Raw genomic sequence first — 22,644 nt, forward strand, 5'->3', positions numbered from 1 at the left:
CACACATTTTAAAACCCTCGGATAAAGACTTGGATCTGTCTGTGGACATTCAAAGGGTCCATCGTGACCCCTATAGAAGATCTCCTGCAATAAAACGCCCTAGGAAAATACTTGTTAATTTCTTAACTTATTCTATCAAAGAGAAGATCCTATCCCTTGCCCTAAAAGCAGGTGAACTGAAATGTAACTTAACCCCCACCCCTTTCTCTTTTTCTGTTCGGTCAGATGTGTCCCATCGAACAGCCACAAGGCAGTGGGAACTGGGCAAAAGGATGGCTATATTGAACCAACTTGGCGCCAAGACCCAACTCAGATTTCCCGCATCTTTATGTATTATGTGGGATAACCATATGTATAACAAGCGGTATTTGGAGGAGGTGGACTCTCTAATAGACAAGATTAGAAGGAGAGGAGGTGAAGGAGAAGATACAAATGACAGCAGTGGGGGAGAGGTGCAGTTAGCAAAGTATAGCAAAATATACACAGAATGCAGTATGGACTCCTCTTAGGGTATTTTAACTTTCTATTTGAAGGAGTGAAGAGGCGAGGAGCTGAGGCTGGTATCACTTAGCGTGATTTTTGTAGTAGAATGGAGGGTCACAGGGGGTTAGATGGGTGGGATGGGGGAATGCACAGGTGGGGTTGCAGTGGGAGAAAACGAAAAAATAATGTCCTCAAACCCTGTTTTGGTAACACTGATTATGGTAGCTCGGGCCACTGGATTTAGGAGGGAGAAAGGGGTAGGCAGAAAATGACTGGCACAAAGATTAAGTTTATCTCATGGAATGTCAATGGGTTGCGCTGCAGCAGAAGACAGCTGCTGGTTATGAAATATCTTGAACAGTCGGCTGCACAGGTGTTTCTTATACAGGAAACATATTTAAGCTACTCAGAGACTAAGGACGTCTTTGGTAAATATAAATGGATAGAGCATTTTCTCTGCTCTCAACATACGACACACAATAAGGGGGTTGCTGTCCTGATAAGAAAGGGAGTTATTAGTATCATCAACTCTGTTTTAACTGACTGCTCTGGTAGGTGGATCCTGGTACGGGCAACGTTGGAGGGGGCTGAAGTCACCTTGGCATTCTACTATGGACCTAATCTAGATGATCCCACTTGCCTACTCAAGGTACAGGCCAACCTGATAGAGGTTACAACCTCAATAATAATTGGGGGTGATTTTAATGTGCTTCTTTACCCCACCCGAGACAGGTCAAATCACAGTAGATATGTAGCAGCTCCACAAACACGGCGAGCGATGATTAATATGATCCACGATCTTGGTCTGGTCGATGTTTGGGAAGCCAAAGTGGGATCGGGATCTGGGTTTACTTATTTTAACAAAAAGCACGGCCATTCTTCAAGTATAGATTATATTCTCATCGACAGAGCAAACTTGGAAAATGTGGTGGATATTTCCATCCTCCCATCTATCCTTTCGGATCATGCCCCTTTTAACATTGGTATACATGGGAAGTAAAGTTAAATTTCCTTCTCGGTGGACATTAAATAGAGGTATGCTTCGGGATCAGGAGCTAATCAGTAACATAAAGGAATCAACTGCTAGGTTTTTCCTAGATAATGCAGGGTCAACATCTCCTGACTATGTATGGGATGCCTTTAAGGCCTATATTCGCGGGGTATTCCATAGCTTGATATCTTCTAAAAACAAGCAAGATAGGTTGAAATTCCCAAAAATGGATGTGGAGATATCTAGATTAGAAAATGCGTTCCGAGTATAGAAGTAAGTTGGAAGAGAAAGTGAGAGTCCAATGGGAGGTTCATTGAATGGAGAATTATGAATAGGGAGAAAGAGCAAGTGCTACCCTACCTTGGAAGACAAAAGCTAATAGAGTTAGAAATAATATCAATAAACTAATAATTGATGAGGCTGGTGCAACGTCAAGCAAGCATGAAGAAATGCAGCAATGTCTTCTCTCTCTATTTTCTCAACTATATAAAGAGGATGTGGTATCAGACACCGATAGTATCCAAGCGTGGTTAAATAATAAGGCTCTACCATTACTGACCAGGGACAGCCAGGAGATGTTAGAAAGGCTGATTACTGAGGAAGAAATCAGGCTCCATATTAAAAAGATCAAAAATAATAAGGCTGCAGGGACAGATGCCCTCCCAGGAGAAGTTTACAAGATTCTCGATGAGATAATTATACCTAGATTGCATGAGTTATTTAACTATATCTATCTATCAGTGGGGGGAATCCCTCCGTCCTGGAAAGAAGCAACTATCGTGCTTATATTAAAACCTGGGAAAAACCCACTAAAGGCAGATTCCTATAGGCCAATCTCCCTGCTAAATGCAGTCTACAAGATCTTTACTAGTATTTTAAAAGGGAGATTGGTCAAGGTGGTACCGCAATTAATACGAGTAGATCAGAAGGGGTTCATTCCGGGACGTTATACACAGGAACAGACCTTACAACTAATAGGCACAATATAGACCTGGCAGTTACACGAGCAGAGCCCCTTGCAGTGGCCGCATACGACACTAAAGCGTTCGACCGCGTAGGTTGGTCCTTCCTTTGGGAAACCCTTAGAGTAATGGGATTTGGTACAGTGTTTATAAGATCTCTAGTTAAATACTATGAGGGGGCTTCGGCTACTATCCTCTTAAATGGGGTATTATCACCGAGTTACGAAATTCAGAGGGGCACACGCCAGGGGTGTCCTATTTCACCCCTGCTGTTCGATATATACATTGAACCCCTAGCGCAAGCACTTAGATTAGACCCTCAGATCACCCCCTTTTGTGTGCAAGATCTCAATGTTAAACTCGCCCTCTTTGCAGATGATTTGTTCGTTTACACTAGTAATCCTACAGTGGTTTTTCCTAAAGTGGAGGATACCTTATGCGAGTTTGGACGATACTCTGGGTATGCAGTTAATCCTTCAAAGACGGAGATAACGTGTTGGGGGGTTGAAGGATGGGATAGGAGTGCCATCTCTGGATTTAAATACCTGGGGATCAATATAGAGCAGGACTTGGTAAACATCCCCATGACAAATCTGAGGAGAGTCTTGAAGGAAATTGATCATCTTTTCCTTAGGTGGAGGATTCTTCCACTTACAATATATGGTCGAGTGAACATAGTCAAAATGGTAATCTTGCCTAAATTGACATACCTGTTCAGTGCTATCCCTCTCGACTTCCCCGATATACTTCTTGGGAAAATTCAGAGTAAGATCGGAAGCTTCATCTGGGCCAATAAAACCTCCAGACTATCCTGGAAGGAGCTAAAGAGAAGGCTAATTAAGGGGTGCATAGCATTACCAGATATCCTCTGTTACTGTCTTACATTCCAGTTTTAAAATATTCGATGTCTATTGGCCAGCCCCACTGATAACAACTGGGGGAGGATTCAGAATGCCATGGTGAATCAAGAGGGGGGGGACTGGATTTTTGTATAAGTTCGGGCCCCCAGGTTTTTCAAGAAAGTACGCCTAAAGGTGATTAGATCTGCACTCAACACTTGGCAAAATCTTAAAGCAAGGTGGGGGATAAAATATTACTCAGACTTTGCCCCAATCTGGGACTCCCCGGGACTTCCTGACTGCTTAAAAGACAGCTTGGCTGTTCCAATAGAGAGGGCAGGTATCCAGATGTGGTCTGATATAATATCTTCAGATGGAGTTCTACCCTGGGAGGTTTTGAGAGCAAAGATTGGAGATTCCCTCTCTCGTTTTAAATTTTTACAACTTTGCTCATGGTATGCGGCAGCAAAGGCGAATATAGGTGGGAACTATGAGGTGGAATTAAAACTCCAAAACCCAGCTCCCATGAAAAAGGAGGTTGGGATATGGTATAGAAGCCTACTAGATAGAGAGGATACTGAGCTTCCTCCACCATATCTTGTTTGGGATTCATCTATATTGGAGAATAGCTCTGTAGAATTTTATTTTCTATCTATCAACAACCTATATAAGTTCGTTAAGTCCGCCTCTTAGAAGAAAAACCATTTTTTCACTATTAATAGGTTGTACTATACCCCTAAAAAAATTGCTAAGTTTGCTTCAGAAACACCTCCTCGATGCCCTAACGTGGTATATTAGAAGCAGATGATCTGCATATGTTTTTTGAGTGCACACAGTTAAGGGGCTATTGGCAGAATATAGAGCTTGCATTGAAGGGAATGTTTGGTTTAGAGATCACTCTAGATCCAGTCTTGGTTATATTCGGCCTGAGTCCGGATCTTATCTAGATTACAAATGGGCCTATTTCTGTGTTTGATCTTGTTAGCCCGATGGGAAATTTGTATACTATGGAAAGATCCGGCTCCTCCAGCATATGAGAAATGGGTTCAGGCGGCACTAAATATGGCAAGACTTGATCGATGTGAAGGAAATATCTGGTCTCCCTTGGTTTGTTGGGGCAAGGAACTAAGACTGGTGTAAGATAGTCCGATGATTACACCAAGCCTCGTACAAAGAATCTGGCCTGGTGGGCCTGAAAGCGAATGCAGCAACATGGACCCAGGGCGCTCAGGATCAATAGGGTTTTTCATGTTACGATGGCAGATGCTTACGGTGGTATGAGGACTAAAAAAAAAAAAAAAAAATAGTAAATCTGTCCCAGAGTTTTTTTTAAAACATTAGGCAGACTTGTGTTTTTGTCGCACTATGAAATGCAATTATGTAACTTCATTTATTTTTTGCATAATTCATTTGGGCAAAAAAGTAGAATTATTCCCCAAGGTGTTAAAACCTTGTTTAGAGACCAGTGTCATTGAAAGCACATGATGGGTGAATAAAGACAATGGGCACTGTTGCTTTAAAATTGGAAGGATATTCTGCTTACCATATGCTATATATACATAGGCAAATATACTGTATACTTTACTATACACCATTCCTCCAGTTTACTAATACATATACTTGTTTGTGATGTTTTTCAAATTTAACAAGTCTTTAATTCATGTACTGTTTGAATTCAGCATTATGTCACCACAAAAAGAGCTATAAAATTTGTCAATTTGCACAAAAACTGTAAATCCTATAAAAATATGGTAATTTATTAATCAAGAATGTTATCACTCTTTCTATGCACAACGTACAACCTACTTGAATGATTACTACTAAGCAAGAGACTAAAAGATGCTAAAATATATTTTGATCTGCTATTGTTAATTTTCGTACCTGCATCATAATTAACAGTATAATTACATCTATGTATACTAACAAGAAACTCTTGTGCCAACCATAGGTGTTATGAGACTGGAACCCTGTTGGCATGGACAATACCAGTGTGAAAACTGTATTGAGAAGAGTGTGGCATATCTATATGCACCTCGGAGAACCCAGAGAGCAATGACCCGTTCCAGCAGTGACAGCAGTTACAGCACTCGGTCACATTGTGGCAATAATTCTGCAGCCTTGGATTTAAAGGCCCGAGTCCACAGTGTTGATGTCCCCATTAACAGGCAGCCAAGTGAGACCTACTCCTCTTCACGTGCCATCTCGGATAACCCTTCCCCCATCTCCATTGAAGTATGTCACCTACCTCAGAGCTTGAAAAAGACATATGGACATGGCGACATCATCATCAAAAAACCAAAAGCAGCCAAACCCAAACCTCCTCCCAGAAAATATTTTAAACAAGACTCTGTAGAAAATGAAGTTTGCAACACAAAATGTGTAAAGGAGGATTTACCTGGGCAAGACCATAGATGTCCTTCGTTAAGTATCCAGGTAAGAAATTTAGCAGCATGCATGTTAGCTATAGGATTCCCGATTGGGTGAGGTATGCACCCAGGCCATGCAGGAACCACCACTCTAGTCAAGGTAAGCTAGATACGAACTAAAAGATAACCTGTGTCCACCCTCTGGTAGCTGGCACTGAGCAGTCAGGCTTATCTAAAGAGGCAATATGTAAAGTATTTGGGCAACACACACACACACAGTAACACAATGAAAACAGCATAAAAATACTCCACACAGGGTAAGGAAAATAAGCAATAATGGTGCCATATCCCTTGACAACCCTCACATAGTACCCAGTGAGGCCAAAGAATGCTCTGACCTCAGTCTTGGTTTTGGGGGGCAGCCATGGCATGATGGTTTCTATCTTGTTCTGAAGGGGTTGCACCTTCCCCTGCCCACCAGGTTTCCCACATACACAGCAGACCCTTGCCCTATTTGGCACTTACTTGCCTTGATAGTCAGGACTGCCTGTTTCAGACCTTAACCAATCAGCTTGCACCCGCTGATTGATAACCACCTGGTCACCTCTCACCACTCGGACCACCCCGGCCATCATGTCTTCCATCCACTCTGGGGCACCCACTGATCCCTGCCCCCACAGTCACCTCAACCTTGGAACCAACCCTATCAGCTCGGAACTCACCAGAAGCTATGTGATTGTTCTGTGTGGTGGAGATGACTGCTACTTGCTAATTTGCACAATATTGAGAAACGCTTCCTTTGAACAAATTTAAATCATTTCTTTTTAACATTGCCTCTGTCTTTAAGTGAATTATTGCACTGTTCCATTCCTGTTGAAACGCTTAGCCTCCAGACTGACCTGCGGTGCCCGCCTGTTAGAGCGGGCCCGCCATTTTTGTCGGTCAGCACTTTCGTTTTTTTAGCCTAAACCTACTTAAGCAGCACGCTGGCGTGGCCACGCAGCAGACGCGCGCCGCTGGCACGCAGAAGGAGCGCCTAAGGCAAACCCGTCTGCGCCCGTCCGCGCGCCAGCCATGCTGCCCGTTTGGATGAAGGTGAGACTGCTTACAGGAATATCTGTTACTCTAGCGAAACACTACGACAGATTGGTAAGTCAATGGACTACAGGACTGATATGCTATGATTTGAGGAAACTGCTAGCATAGTGGCTGACTTTGTTAGGAAAGATACTCTGGTGGGAGGGCTGCTTAATTTCAGATCTTTACCCAAGCATCATGTGGAGATCCAGTTGTTACTGGACTCTCACTGCCTAGATGTCTTTTTTATGACGGAAACTTGGACACATATGGGATGTGAGGTAGAACTAGGAATAGCATGTCCTCCAGGCTACAAAATCCTACACAGACCACAAGCTAAAGGACGAGGAGGTGGGGTAGGGATTATCTTTAAGGATAGTCTGGACTTCGTTCAATTAGATATAGACGAAGTAGAAGGATTTGAGCTCTTGGATTTCTCACTCAAAGACCCAAAAGGCTATTTACTGGTGGGTATAATCTGCTACAGACCTCCTGGTGCTATTAGCCCACCTCATATGCAGAGACTGGTAGATGTTATTTGTAATATGGCCCTTACCCACTCTAATCTGCTTGTGTTGGGTGATTTTAATCTATGGTTTATTAGGAACCGTGATTCAGGATACAGTAATCCTGTGAGAGTCTGAGCCTGTTTCAGTGGATCAATGAAGCCACCCACAAGGGGGGGGGCACTGGACCTGATATTCTCTAAGGAACAGGACTTGGGGGCAATAGAAATCTTACCAGTTGGCTGGTCTGACCATTATTTGGTCAAGTTTCAGATATTCAGTCCGAGGAAGGTATGGCCAGCTACCAGCGAGATAAGGACATTCAGGAGCAGAGACTGGAAGGGACTCTTAAAAAGAAAGACAATTTCATCCTTGGTCTTTTCTTTTGAAGAGGATTTCAACAATGGGAGGTCAGTGGAAGATAACTATGTAGATTTTTGTGATCAAATTAAATTTAGGCTTGACCAGGTTGTTCCCATGAAAAATTGTAAGAAGACTGGCAAGCCATCAGCCTGCTGGTATAACGATCACCTTAAATCTTTAAAATTGACCTGCTGGCAGGCGGAGAGGAAGTGGAGGAAGTTATACCACAATGAAGATAAATCTAGGTGGAAGGCCACAATAGTGGAATATAGGAAGAGAATTGTTGCAGCAAAATCAGAATATTTTGCAAATATTATTTTGAACTCAAAATTCAAACAATTTATTAAATAGTAAAGGATATTGCTGCCCTTGAATGTATACAATGTAAAATCATGCCAACTCAATCGCTGTGTGACAATTTAGCAACCTTCTTTGTGGAGAAAATCAGTAAAATTATTAATGGATTAAAGGTGAATAACCTCTCCGGAAATGAAGGTCCTATCACTAAAATTAGTGGGCCTTGAGATCCATACATGGAGAATGGGGTGGAGCCAGGCCGATCGACCTTCCTGAACCATTTTGAGCCACCCACGGGGAGAACTTTAATAGAATTGCCATGGGTGTGTCATCTGGTTCCCCCTTAAACCCTCTTCCACATAAAATGTGGAAAGAATTGGGCTCTGAGCTTTTTTCCACTGTTCGACAGATCTGCAATAGCTTCCTGACTTCTAGATCAGTACCAGCATGCTGAAAAACGGGCACTGGTCACTCCACTTTTTAAAAAAGCGACACTCGACCCTACCTGTGCTGGTAACTACAGACCGATCTCACTCTTACCGTATCCGGTTAAAATCATTGAACGACTGGTCAGCAAAACTTTGTCTCAGTTCCTGGAATCTAATTCTAAGCTAGATGATGTACAGTTCGGTTTTCTACCTGGCCATGGAACCGAGACTGCTCTGGTAACCGTGTTAGACAATCTTCGATTGAGGGCAGACAGGGGATAATATGGCATTCATATCCTGCTTGACCTGTCTGACGCTTTCGACACGGTCAACCATGATATTTTGCTGACCATTGGATGAGATTGGGGTGTCATGCACGGCTCTAGAATGGTTTCGCTCCTATCTATCTGGCAGGTGTCAGGCGGTGTCTCTCCCTCCGTATCAATCCGAGTTTTCCAATGTCCATCATGGCGTTCGTCAGGGATCAGCGATCAGTCCCATCCTTTTTAACATCTATATGAGACCCCTGATCGATATTATAAAGGTGAATGGTGTGAAATTGGTAAACTATGCTGATGATACTCAGCTCTTTTTCTCCTTAGAGGGGAAAAAATTGATAACTCTTGCGACATTTCATGCCTGCATGCAGGACACTACTTGTTGGCTGAGAGCCAACTCTCTTCAATTTAACTCTGACAAGACCAAGGTCTTGCACTGTGCTGTGGGAAAAGTCCCCTCTCCTGTTCCAGACAATTTCTGGCCTTCTTCAACTGCCTCAACTCTGATCCCGGCTAAATCAGTACGTAACCTGGGAGTCATGCTAGATGCCAACTTAAATCTGGAAGTACATGTAAATAAGCTGGTGGGTAGTTGTTCCCTGATCAGAGCCCTGAGGAAGATCCTCCCGCTGTTGCCTAATACAGCCAGAGCTTTGGTCGTTGGAAGTATCATCCTCAGCAGGCTGGACTATTGCAACGCCCTATTATTGGAGTCCCCAAAATTCTTAATTGAATGCCTTCAAAGAGTTCAAACTTTGGCGGCCAAATTGGTATTGATTAAACCTCGACGCTCATCAGGTTCCTCAGCCCTTGCAGATCTTCATTGGCTATTCAAAGCCCTTCATGGTTTCGGACCCATACCTATACAGGAGACATTTGCATGGTATATCCCGTTGAGGTGTCTTTGTTCTTCCACTGCTTACTTGGTGAGAACTCCTAAAATTCAAAGAACCAAGGCAGGAGGTATGGCGTTTAGCTCGGACGCTGCACAGCTTAGGAACACACTTCCTCTGGAAACCAGACAGTCCCATAATCTTCTGCAATTTAGGAAAAAGGTCAAAACATGGCTGTTCCCTAGAACTTAACATCATTGAGGACTCTCTATGCTACCCCACACCTGTTGTCATCTCTGACTGATTATTCACGTACTATAGCGCCAAGATACCAGTTGGGTGATAGCTGCTCTCTATAAATACTGCATACATACATACATACATACATACATACATAATCACCTCCATCTCCACAGCTGCCTTCCTGAACAGATGGAAACATGCAGAGGTCAACCCCCTCCTAGAGAAACCCCTCGACCGCAGCGATCTCAAAACTTTTCGATTTACCTGCTCTCTCACACGGCCAAAGTACTTGACAAAGTCATCAACCAACAGCTCACCGAATACCTGGCACCTACTCTACGCCTCCCATTCAGGAATCCATGCCAACCACAGCACTGAGACTGAGCTGATCGCCACCACAGATGACATCAGAACTCTCCTCAGCTGCGGAAAAACTGTGGCCCTGATCCTCCTCAACCTCTCAGCTGTTTTCGACACCGTCTCCCACCAAAGCCTCAACTACAGACTCTACAACATCGGCATAGAGCAAAGCCCCCTTATGTGGATTGCCACTTTTCTTATAGAATGCACAAACAGCATCCACTGCCTCCCTTCACCTCCGAATCCAAGGACATCATATGCGATGTATCCCAAGGATCACCCCTCAGCACCACCCTATTTAACATGACCCCCATAGCTGATGTTGTCAGATACCACAGCCTCAAAATAATCTCCTATGCAGACGACACTCAACTAATCATCTCACTCACTGAGGACCCTCCAATTCCAAAACAAAATTCTACAACGCCTTGACCAACATAACCAACTGAATGAGAGAAAACTGCCTCAAACTCAACTCCAACAAGACAAAAGTACTAATCTTCTGAAGGAACAATTTTGTCTGGGACTACAGCTGGTGGCCAGCAGAACTCAGACCTGCACCCACACCAACAGAGCATGCACGCGCGCTAGGCATCATCCTCAACATCAAACTGACCATGAAACGACAGGTCAACATAGTTTCCTCCTCTTGCTTCCACTCCCTTCTCATGCTCTGCAGAATCTTCAGATGGATCCCAGTCAGCAACAGAAAGATTGTCCCTTAGGCCCTCGACACCAGCCCTCTGGACTACGGCAATGCTCTCTACCCCAGCATCTCCACCCAGTACCTCAGCAGACTCCAAGCCATACAGAACTCTGTAGCCCAACTCACCCTGGACCTCCCCAAACAGACCCACATCAACCCCCACCTCAGAAACCTCGACTGGTTCCCCATCCAGAAGAGATGCAAGTTCAAGATCCTTGTACCCACCTACACATTTCTACACAATCAAGGACTGTCCTACAACAACCATCAACTGAACTTCTATCTCCCCACAAGACACCTGCGCTCCTCCTCACTTGCCTGTGTGCACCCCCTACATCAGTCACAGCCGAAGTAGGGGTCACTCCTTCTCCTACATCGCTGCCAAGACCTGGAACAACCTAACACTCCTACTCCTAACAGCACCCTCCCTAGCAAACTTCAGAATGAAACTCAAGACCTGGCTTTTCAACTGAGACATGGCTACATCAGCACCTAGATACCCCTAGGGGTAACAGTGCTGCGCCATACAAATGCTAATTTATCTATTGATTGAAGCACTTCCTGGAGGTGAAAAAGGTGGTCCTTCCAACTGCTACTGAAAACAGCTATGTCATCCAGATATGCAGCAGGGTGGCAGGGCAGGGGCGTTCTTTAATCCAGAAGACATTACCCTAAACTGATAGTGGCCCCCTGGAGGGGAGAAGGCTGACCTCTCCTTTGCTCCCTCTGTTAGGGAGATCCCTGATCAAACGTCCTTAAGTACTGGGCAGCCCCTAACCTGTCAATGAAATCATCCACCATGGGGATGGGATAAGCATCAGTCTTTGTATCAGAATTTAGCCCTCTATAATCCACACAGAACCTCAGTTCAGGTGGGATGACCTCTGAGACCGTTTTTGGTACCAGAAACAGAGGACTGGCCCAGTGGCTACTGGAGGGAACTATCACCCCCAACACCGGCATTTTGGACTCTTCAGCCTTAATGCTGGATCTCACCTTATCTGACAACCTGTAAGACTTATTCTTAAAATGGAGGTTGTTCCCTATGTCCACATCATGGGTATACAGGTGGGTAGTCCCAGAAATAAGGGAGAACAGAGAAGAGTATTGCCCCAACTTAGTGGCACTCTCTCTGTTGTTCAATCAATCAATCAGAGTACTTGTAAAGCGCGCTACTTACCCTTGAGGGCCTCAAGGCGCCGAGGGGAGGGGGAGCTGCTACTGTTTGAAGAGCCAGGTCTTGAGAAGTCTTCTGAAGGTGAGTAGGTCTTTGGTCTGTCGTATGTGGGTAGGGAGGGTGTTCCAGGTCTTGGCGGCGAGGTAGGAGAAAGACCTGCCACTGGAGGTTGTACATTGGATGCGGGGGACAATGGCGAGGGCGAGGCTGGCGGAGCAGAGCTGGCGGAGCGGAGCTGGCGAGCGGAGCTGGCGGGTGGGGGTGTGGAAGCTGAGTCTGCTGTTCAGGTAGGCTGGTCTGGCGTTGTGGAGTGCTTTGTGTGCGTGTGTGAGGAGCTTGAAGGTGTTCCTCTTGTCGACTGGGAGCCAGTGTAGGTTTCTCAGGAGGGGGGTGATGTGGCTGCGGCGGGGGACGTTGACGATCCGTTGGGTGGCGGTGTTTTGGATGCGTTGTAGTTGTCGTGGGTGTTTGACTGGGATTCCTGCGTAGAGTGCGTTGCCGTAGTCCATTGTGGTTGGCAACCAGGAGTCGTCCCAGGCTGAGGGGGTGGGTCCGAGGATGAGGACCTCCTTCTTGTCCGAGTTCAGCTTCAGCCGGCTGCTCCTCATCCAGTCAGCGACGCCCTTCATTCCGTGGTGGAGGTTGGTTTTGGCGTGAGTGGGTCCTTGGTGAGGGATAGGATGAGTTGGGTGTCTTCGGCGTAGGAGATGATGTTAAGGTTTTGATGGCGGGCCACTTGTGTGAGGGGGGCCATGTAGATATTGAACAGCGTCGGGCTGAGGGATGAGCCCTGGGCGATGCCGCAGATGATGTTGGTGGCTTCGGATCGGAAGGGTGGGAGGCAGACTCTCTGGATTCTGCCAGGGAGGAAGGACGTGGTCCAGTCAAGGGCCTTCTCTTGGATTCCGGCTTCTAGGAGGCGTGTTTTTAGAGTGCAATGGCATGCCGTGTCGAAGGCGGCTGATAGGTCCAGGAGGATGAGGGCTGATGTTTCGCCGTTGTCTAGTTGGCGCCTGATGTCGTCTGTGGCGCGATGAGGGCTGTCTTGGTGCTGTGGTTGCATCTGAATCTGGACTGGGACGGGTCTAAGATGTTGTTGTCTTCGAGGTGGTGGGCTAATTGTATGTTTACTATTTTCTCGATGACCTTTGCCAGGAATGGGAGCAGGGAGATGGGGCGGAGGTTCTTGAGGTCCTTGGGGTCCGCTTTGGGCTTCTTGAGGAGGGCGTTGATTTCGGCGTGCTTCCAGCTTTCCAGGAATATTGCTGTTTCGAAGGAGATGTTGATGACCCTCCGTAGTTGGGGTGCGATGGCTGCATCTGCTTTTTTGAATACGTAGTGTGGGCATGGGTCTGATGGAGATCCTGAGTGGATGGAGTTCATGACCTTGCGTGTCTCGTCGTCATTGACGTTGGCCCAGGAGGTCAGGCGGTTGGCGCTGGTGGTGTACTCAGGGGAGGTGGCGACTGGCGTGGCGGGGGTGGTCGTGGTGTTGAAGCTGTTGTGGATGTCAGCGATTTTGCGGAAGAAGAAGATGGCTAGTGAGTCGCACAGTTCTTGAGAGGGCGGGATGTCGTTGGTGTTGGCGCTGGGGTTGGAGAGTTCCTTTACGATGCTGAAGAGCTCTTTGCTGTCGTGTGCGTTGTTGTCCAGACGGTTTTTGAAGGAGGATCTATTGGCTTGTCTGATGAGGTGGTGATGTCTGCGTGTGGCCTTGTGCGCTGCGTGGTTGTCCGGTGTGCGTTCGTGGAGCCATGTCTACCGGCATGCGCGTTTGGAGGTCTGGAGCTCGTCGGTGAACCAGGTGGTTCTCTTGCTGGTGTGGTTGTTGGAGGGTTTCTTGAGCGGGGCGAGGGTGTTAGTGCAGTCGTCGATCCACTGTCTGAGGTTGCGGGCTGCAGCGTCTGGGTTGGTGGGGTCGGTGGGGGGTTCTGGGCGAGGGTGGTGATTAGCTGGTCATTGGTGATATTGCTCCAGCAGCGGCGAGGTAGCTGTTGGGTGCGGTGGTGTGTGGTTGGTTTCTTGAAGGTGAAATCGATGCAGCGGTGGTCGGTCCAGTGGAGTTCAGTGGTGTGGTTGATGGTGATGTGGGAGCCTGTGGGGAAGACGGGGTCCAGCGTGTGGCCGGCGGCGTGAATGGGTGCGCTGACGAGTTGTCTGAGGCCGAGGTTGTCTAGGTTGTCGATCAGGGTTGAGGAGTTTGCGTCGTTGTTGTTCTTGAGGTGGAAGTTCAGGTCCCCTAGGAGGATGTAGTCGTGGAGGCGAGTGTGTGGGTGCTGGCGAGGTCGGTGATGGAGTCACTGAACTGAGCCCAGGGCCCGGGGGGTCTGTAGATTAGTGTTCCTCTGAGGGTGGTGTTGGGGTCGGTTTGGATCCGGAAGTTCAGGTGTTCAGCAGTGATGAGGGTGTCGTCTGCGTGGGTGGCGACCTTAAGGTTGGATTTGTGGACGATGGTTATTCCTCCTCCGACTCCGCTGGCGCGGTCCTTGCGGGTGATCTTGTAGCCGTCCGGGATAGCTATGGGTGCTGAGGAGTCATTCCACCAGGTCTCGGTCAGGAAAGCCACGTCTGGGGCAGAGGTGTCGATCAGATCCCAGAGTTCGAGGGCATGTTTGCGTGCGGAGCTGGTGTTGAGGAGTATGCAGCGGAGGTGGTTGGGTTCAGTCCTTGGAGGTTTGGTGGTTCTGTCACAAGTGAAGCTGCAGGTGCGGCAGGAGAAGGGTCCGTCGGTCCGTTACGGGGCTGCCTGAAATCAGGTTTGGTTTTGGCCGGCGTTGAGTGCGAAGAGGGTGCTGGTGTCGTAGTGGATTCTAGTGTTGTGGCGTTCGCGGAGTCCAAGGGTTCTGGCACTGGGCTCGGTCCATGCGCGGACATGCGTAGACGGGCTTGCCATTGGCGCGACCCCCGGCGTGCCAGCAGCGCGCCCGCTGCGCGCGTCCGAAACTCGGCTGTGCAGCTGCCGCCATTTAAGGCGGGGAGGGAGGGAGGAGCAGCTGGGAGGCGGGAGCAGGGTGGCGAGGGGGCGGGGCCGCAGGGGGCAGCACCAGGAAAAACGAGGTGCAGAACAAGAAGGGGGTGTGGGGGGGAAACAGATGGGCTGGAACTGAGAATACGGCACAAAAAACAACAAAGTACAGGGAGGAAAAGACACCAAATTATAATACAGTCAAAAGACGCAGCGGCGAGCAGAGGCGCTCAGGGCACAGAAGGATCAAACTCGCGCTCCGAGCATCCGCGAGCTGACAGACAGGTGGAGCTGTTCGGCAGTAAGGGGGCGCTCTGGCCTGCAAGCAGGGTCAGGGGTCGCTCCTACTGTCCAGCAACGGCCACCATTTAAGGCGGGGAGGGAGGGAGGAGCAGCTGGGAGGCGGAAATGGGGCGGCGAGGGGGCGGGCCGCAGGGGGCAGCAGCAGGAAAAACGGGGTGCAGAGCAAGAAGGGGGGTGGGGGGGAAACGGCTTGGCTGGAACTGAGAATACGGCACAAAAAACAACAAAGTACAATGAGGAAAAGACACCAAATTATAATAAAGTCAAAAGGCGCAGCGGCGAGCAGAGGCAGCCAGGGCACAGAAGGATCGAACTTGCGCTCCGAGCAGCGGTGAGCTGACAGACAGGTGGAGCTGTTCGGCAGTAGGGGGGCGACCTGGCCTGCAAGAATGGTCAAGAGTTATAGTGGGGGAAAGCATTAATCCTTCCACAGACCCATCATTCTCCTTGAAGTCCAAAAGCCCTGGGAGAGATTCACTCTCCTCTTTCACTTCTCCATCAGTCACCAACAGCATGGTGAGCTCAGTCCTTTCAAAGTGTAGTTTGAGGTGATTTACATGCAGTACCAAGTGGGATTGCCACAGGTCTTAAGGTCCACCAGGTATGTGGCCACACCCTTTCTTTTAGTCACCTCATATGGCCTATTCAAACAGTCCTGGAGGTCCCTGGGCAACACTGGCTCCATTACCCACACTTTCTGACCATGTTGAAATTACACAGTTGTACAATTTTTGCCATACCACTCTTTCATGACTTTCTGGTTGGCTTCAAGGTTACTGGAAGCTTCCTTCCATAACTTAGCCATCTGGTTTCTGAAGGCCATCAAGTAGTTCACTACATCCTGGGGAATTTTCCTAGGAGCTTGCTCCCACCCTTCTTTCACCAGACTCAGAGGTATTCTGACTGGGTACAACAGTACCAGAGTTAAAAGGGCTGAAGCCCACTCTTCTCTGTGGCACCTCTCTGTATCAAACAACAGGCATGGTAAGTGGATATCCCACTTTTTCCTGAGAGCCTCATGAATTGTTGAACCGCCCATTGGTTTGTGGATGGTAAGGGTTGGAAAACTTGTACTTTACTCCTTCCATATTGACTGCATCTAAGCAGACATGATGTTTGTGCCCCTGCCAAACACAACTTCCTTGAGGAACACACTCTGGTTAAAATACCCATCAGGGACTTATCCACTGCAGGTGCAGTAGTAGTCCTCAGAGGGATTGTCTCTGGGTACCTAATGGCATGACCCACCAGAACCAGGATGAACCTGTTGCCTTATGCAGTTTAGCGATCCACAGGCCCTACATTGTCGATGCCGACTCAAGGGGGGCGCTAATGACAGGCAAAGGATTAAGGTTGGCTTTAAGCATCTGTCCTGTCTTCCCGCTGGCCTGGCAAGTCACACAAGCCCTACAGAATGCATCTGAGGAATTCTTGATCCTTGGCCAATAGAAATATGGGACAAGCCTTGCAAAGGTCTTGTCTTGGCTAGGTGTTCTGCCACGGGAATCACATGAGCCAGCTCCATAGGAAGGCCCTGTAGCATTGAGGGACCACCAGGGTCCTTGATCTCCCATGCACAGGAGGCTTAGGCTCACTGTACACTCCCAGTAAATGTTGTGACTGCCAGAGGCATCACCTGCTTCTTGGGCGTCAGCCTGTTGCCTCATGCCCAGAAGAGTTGGGCACTCCCTTTGTGCCCTCCAGATCTTCTCCTTGGTGTGTCCTTCTTCCACATGCCATCCAGCAACCTCAGGCAGGTCACCAAGAGAAGCAATGTCCACCTCAGTGGACTACGAGAAAGCCACCGCAGGTGCCCTATCCAATTTACTGGAGGTACATTCAGGGGCTGGTTTACCCCACCCTCTGCCTTTCCTCTTCGTCGCTGCTGGCAGGACCATTGTTCCAGGCACCAACCCTTCTTGACTCCTTCCTGGGCAGCCATGGACCTTGCAGTGGCACAGATCAACTCAGGTAACCCTATTATCTCCACATAAGCCTTGAGCCCCACTTCCTTTTAGGCAGTGTGCTTACTGCAACTTTCAGAATCACCACCACCTCTCACCCCCCCCCCCATTCAAATGGAACCAGAGCCACAGGATAGTGACCCTCTCTGTTGCCAGCCTCCACAGCCTCGTGGAATGCATTAGGAATTGCCTGCTCTGGGGGAAACCAGTGACTCCTTTCCATAGTCATACTGACTCCTGTATCCCTCAGAGCCTCAATACCTTGCCCATTGATGGTGACCCATTGCCTATTCTTTGTAGTATTTGAGGGCACATGGATCTTCGGAACCATCTCACTGTCACCCAGGGACACTAGGGTAGCCTCTGTAAACTCCCCCGTTTAACTTGGACAAACACCTCTCCCAGCACTATAATAGTCAAACCTAGTATATTTCCTCCAGTAGGAGGTGGTGCTCTTTTTGGACTCTTGGGATCCCCTTTGTAGCATCCATACTCGTAGCACTCATAGCACGTATTGTGCTTGTGTTGCTGACCTTTGTCAGGGTACATTTGGGAATGTGAACCAGATCCTTTCCCCTGTGAGTTGTTTTTGGGTCCTTTAGAGAACTCAGGGTCACATGTACAATCGCTACATTTTGAGAGTTCCTAATTGTGACTTTTTGCGTCTCGTAATTAGGAAGTTGCAAATTGATATGTACAACAGTGTGTTTGACACTGTTTGTGATTCCTAGTGGGTCGCAAATTGACCTGCCTCATTAATTGCCATGAGGCAGGTAGCAATTTGTGATCCATTAGGAATGGCCAACATCACAGGGATGGTGGTCTGCTGGGGTCAGCAGACCATCATGTCTTTGATTGCTTTTTCAATAAAGCAATTGTTTTTTGTAATGCAGCCCATTTTCCTTAAAGGAAAACAGGATGCATTTCAAAAACAAAAATGAAAAGTTTTCGTTTGATTTTTTATGACTAGGCAGTGGTCCATGAGACCACTGCCTGCTCTTAAAAACCTTTGGGCCCACATTCACAAAGGGGTAGGTCCCTTTGAGGACCTCTTCCCATTTGCAAATGAGTTACCACCAACTTGAAGTTGGTGGTAAACAGCAAAGGTTTTAAGACTGCATTCATATGCAAAATATTAGTACATCCCCTTGCAACTTGCTTTTAGTAAGGGACGCCCTTAATATGTTCCTTCCTAATACTCACACGCAAACCCTATTTTGCAATTTGGTAATAGGTTACAGACTTGCAAATAAGGTTAGTACATGTCAAAAGGCTATTTAGCAGTCACAAACGGTCTAATTCTCTGTTGCGACAACTAAATCCTTTTGTACATGTGCCCCTCAGTCTTTTTATCTACCACTCCTTCTTCTGGTTGGAACCCTTACCACCCTTTTGGGAGGTCCCTCCCCCGATACCTTTTTGGACAATCTAGTGCTGACCCAAAGGGTCTGTCTCCTCAACAAGCTTCCTGGTATGTGACAGGTGCGTAGTTGGGGTAAGTGCTGGCGGTGTGAAAAGGGAAGGTGGTGCGTATATATACATCAGCAATAAGTGGTGACAACCAAATACAAAAATGCAAAATCATAACAGAAAGATGCAGATATAAATTCTCTGTCATCAAAGTTTGACAGGTATGCACCTGGTTTTTATAAAATGCTAAATGTGATATACATTATATTTCTATAGTTTTGATCAATCCATGTGATATTTATTAAATCACAATCATTTGTTGAATGAGTTATTTGGTATTGTCATAACTTTATCTATTAGAGATCATGTGTTGTTCCTTGATGTATTGTGAAAATTTTCCACTGTGACTTTCTCTTCTGTACCACTATTTACCTGAGTCTAGTGGTCTATCGGGTTACTCCATTGATACATACCTCAGAACTTAGAGAGGGCACCTCAGGCTAGAGTGGATTCACAGAAGGCAGAGTCCAGCAGCACCAACAGGGTTGTAGGAAGTCTTTTGTGTCCCTTAGACTTTAGAAAACAGGAGGCAAGCCAGCATGCCCTTGAAGATCTCTTGGAGGGAAGGCAAAGTCCAACATTCCGTCAGAGAATTCTGGGTGCTGCAGGCAGCAGGGCAACAAGCAGAGAAGCAGTCTTTCAAGAAAAGCAGTCAAGTTGAGTACTATGAGCAGCACAGCAGTCCTTCTGACAGAGGTTCAGTTCAAAATCCTGAAGTGGGTGATTTTAGCTGGGCTGAGACCCAGTACTTATACCCAAAAGTGCCTTTGATGTAAGGAGTGACTTCAAAGCAGCTCTCTGAAGTGCACAACGATCTCTTTCAACCCAGCCCTGTTAGCTAGGCTATCTGTGGGGGGAGGGGGGTAAATCCATGTTTTGTGTTTGGACAGGACACTACCTATTGAAGTGTAAGTGCCAGCCCTTCCCATTCCTTCCTGCCCAGGAAGACCCATCAGAATGCAGATGAATGCGGACGGATGCTCAGAATATAGATGAGCCACAACTACCTGTGTTTGTGGCTGTATATAGGGAATGCAGAACGCATAGCTGTCACCCGCTCCAGATGTGTATTGGAGACAGGTTGTGAGGCACATAGAGAGTAAGTGCAGACAATTGTCTTTTTTCTAAAAGTGGCATTCCTAAAAAGTAATGTTAAATCCAACTTCACCGGTAAGGAGGGTTTATCATTACCATTCCAAAGATATAAAACATGAAAAAGGCATTCCTCTCTGATCAGGAATTACAGTTTAAACGTGTATTAAGGAATTCACAATGCTGGCCTAGGAGAGAGATATGCCTCACAGTAATGAAAAAAGAAATGTATGCTGTTTGTCACTACAAGGACATGCCAAACATACAAATACATGTCCTACCTTTTACTTACATGGCACCCTGCCCTTAAAGTTACTTAGGGCATACTTTAGGGGTGACTGTATTGAAAGGGGAATTTAAGGCTTGGCAAGTAGTTTTAATTCCCAATTCAAAGTGGCAGTAAAATACACACATAGGCACTGCAGTGGGAGGCCTGAGATAGGTTTGAAAGGCTACTTCTGCTGGTGGCACAAGCAGTGCTGCTGCCCACTAGTAGCATTTGAAGTAAAGCCCCTTGGTATGTGAGATACCACTTTACAAGGGACTTACCAGTACAACAAATATGCCAATCGGATATACACCAATGTCATCATATTTAGAGAAGTACATACACTTCAGCATTGGTTAGCAGTGGTAAAGTGCTCAGATTCATAAGGCCAACAAAAAGAATCAGCAAACCGTGGAGGCAAAAGGCAATAATTCCAGGGGAGGACCACTCCAAGGATTCCAGGTCTAACAATGCATATATCATTAACCATGACACAATGACTGCCACATGGCTTTGCTACAACTGTGCATAGTTTTTTTACCACACACGCCGTAAACCTTCTTTAAAAAAATCTGCAATGGTAGCAAAGCATTCTGCTAACTAAATGGGGATGGTACAACAATATCTTTGTCACAATGTCATCTGACATCAATATCATGGCTTTAATATAGTTTACGCTTGTAATAACCAAAGCTCTACAACCATTGGGGCGATATTGTAAATTATATTTATGACACAAGCTTTATGTCAGATGATATTTCTGACTGCAAAATCATGACATACAACCATCTAAATGACATCCTAAAATCCTACATAGACATCAATGGTGCAATTGGTCAAATGGAATAGTGTTATGTGTTGAGATGGTTTGAGACTCTGCTTGGTTGTGTGAAGCAAACATTACCTGATATGCCTGCAGCAAATTCAGCAAGTTGCTATGAGTGTTACCTGGAATCTTTTATTTTCTTCACTAAGACTTTGAGATGAATTGACAATTGTAACATAAATGTGATGATTTGTTTTGCAAACAATATTTTCCTAACTGGACATGATTTGGTCAAAAGACAACCAGGGAGGCTAAGTGGAATAAATAAGCAAAATCGATGGATTAAAGACATGTCCATCAATAGGAAGAGGAAAAAGTCACACTTATATGCCCTGGCATAAATGATTGTTTGTTTAGCTATCTTTTATTATTGAGGTGTAGTTATATGAAACATGTATTGTAAATCAGTCAGCACGCTGTAAATATTCCATGTTACTAAATTTACAATTGGATATATTTTTTCCCACGCATGCCAAAACCCCTACTTTCTAACTAATATAAACTAATACTCTAATGCAGTGGAACAACTTGCCCCCTCATCTCTGCGATATGTAGCTCGCCGAAAGCCTACGGCACCTTGGTTTTCTGATCAGCTGAGACTCCTGAGGCAGGGTTGTAGGAGCAGTGAGAGAAACTGGAGGAAATCTTGGGATACCAATGATCGAGAGGCTCACAAGTCTGCACTGCGGGAATATAAACGGAGAGTGGTATTAGAGAAGCAGGAGTACTTCTCCAATCTTACCAGCTCTCTCTCCTCTTCTAGGGAGCTCTTTAAAATCGCGGACACCTTATGCTGCCTGCAACTCCCAGACCCCGTAGTTAGTTCACAAGAACTTTGCAATAGTATTTCTGACTTCTTTCATAATAAAATTCTTGACATACATGTCTCTTTGGAAGCTCATCGTCATGCCCTGGATCAAAGTATCCCGCCTGTCATATCCAGTCTTGATTCTTTAGGTAAAGGTCCTTCCCGCTTATTCATGGAATTTCCATCTCTATCCGTTGAAGGACTGAACCTGTTACTTGACAGGATTAAATCGGCATCCCCCCTGGATCCTCTTCCACTGAAAAAACTGAAAGAATGTAGAAACAGCCTTCTTCCTCCTATGCTTGAGGTGATGAATAAAGCTATTGCCCAGGGCTCCTTCCCGCCCGTATGGAAGAAGGCGATTGTGAAACCTCTTCTTAAGAAACCATCCCTCGATCCAGCCTTGTTGAAAAACTTTAGGCCGATCTCCCTTCTCCCCGCTCCCGCTAAGATGCTTGAGGCGCATCTGAATTTTCATCTGTCCTCTTTTCTTGACTCCACTGAATACCTTGATAACACGCAACATGGTTTCAGAAAACACCACAGCACTGAGTCCGCTCTTACTTGTGTGGTCGATAACATCCGATGCAAAGTGGACTCTGGCCAAACTACGGTTCTGGTTTTGTTGGACCTCACGGCCGCGTTCGACACCCTGTCCCCCGCCATCCTTACATCTCGGCTTAGGGAAGCTGGTGTCATGGGGCCGGCCTTGAGTCTCCTCAATTCCTTTCTGTTGGAAAGGGAGCAGAGAGTGATGCTTGGGAACCACCTCTCCCCTGCTAAGTCATTGCAGTGTGGGGTGCCACAAGGGTCGGCCTTAAGTCCGACCCTGTTTAACATCTATGTGGCTCCCCTGGCAAGACTAGTTAGATCTCAGGGGATGGAGGTGGTGTCCTACGCAGATGACACCCAGATCATGGTATCACTGGCCCACTCCTCTGTCAAGACACCTGCCGCCAGTTTCAGGGTATGCATGCAGTATGTGGCAGACTGGATGACTATAAATTCCCTCAAACTGAACGGCGAAAAAAAGGAGGTG

At 46.7% G+C, this 22,644-nt stretch overlaps 1 protein-coding gene across 1 annotated transcript in view; it reads left to right on the forward strand.

Moving 5' to 3' along the window:
- Nucleotides 1-22,644, forward strand: part of IL16 (interleukin 16) — a 534,450-nt gene that overhangs the window by 368,907 nt on the left and 142,899 nt on the right. The window contains exon 12 of the mRNA XM_078683325.1: nt 5,224-5,708. Coding sequence (XP_078539451.1) covers nt 5,224-5,708 — 485 coding nt within the window. The remainder of the gene's footprint in view (nt 1-5,223; nt 5,709-22,644) is intronic.

The sequence above is a fragment of the Lissotriton helveticus genome, chromosome 3_1 (assembly GCF_964261635.1).
Source record: "Lissotriton helveticus chromosome 3_1, aLisHel1.1, whole genome shotgun sequence".
NCBI classification, from domain to species: Eukaryota; Metazoa; Chordata; class Amphibia; order Caudata; family Salamandridae; genus Lissotriton; species Lissotriton helveticus.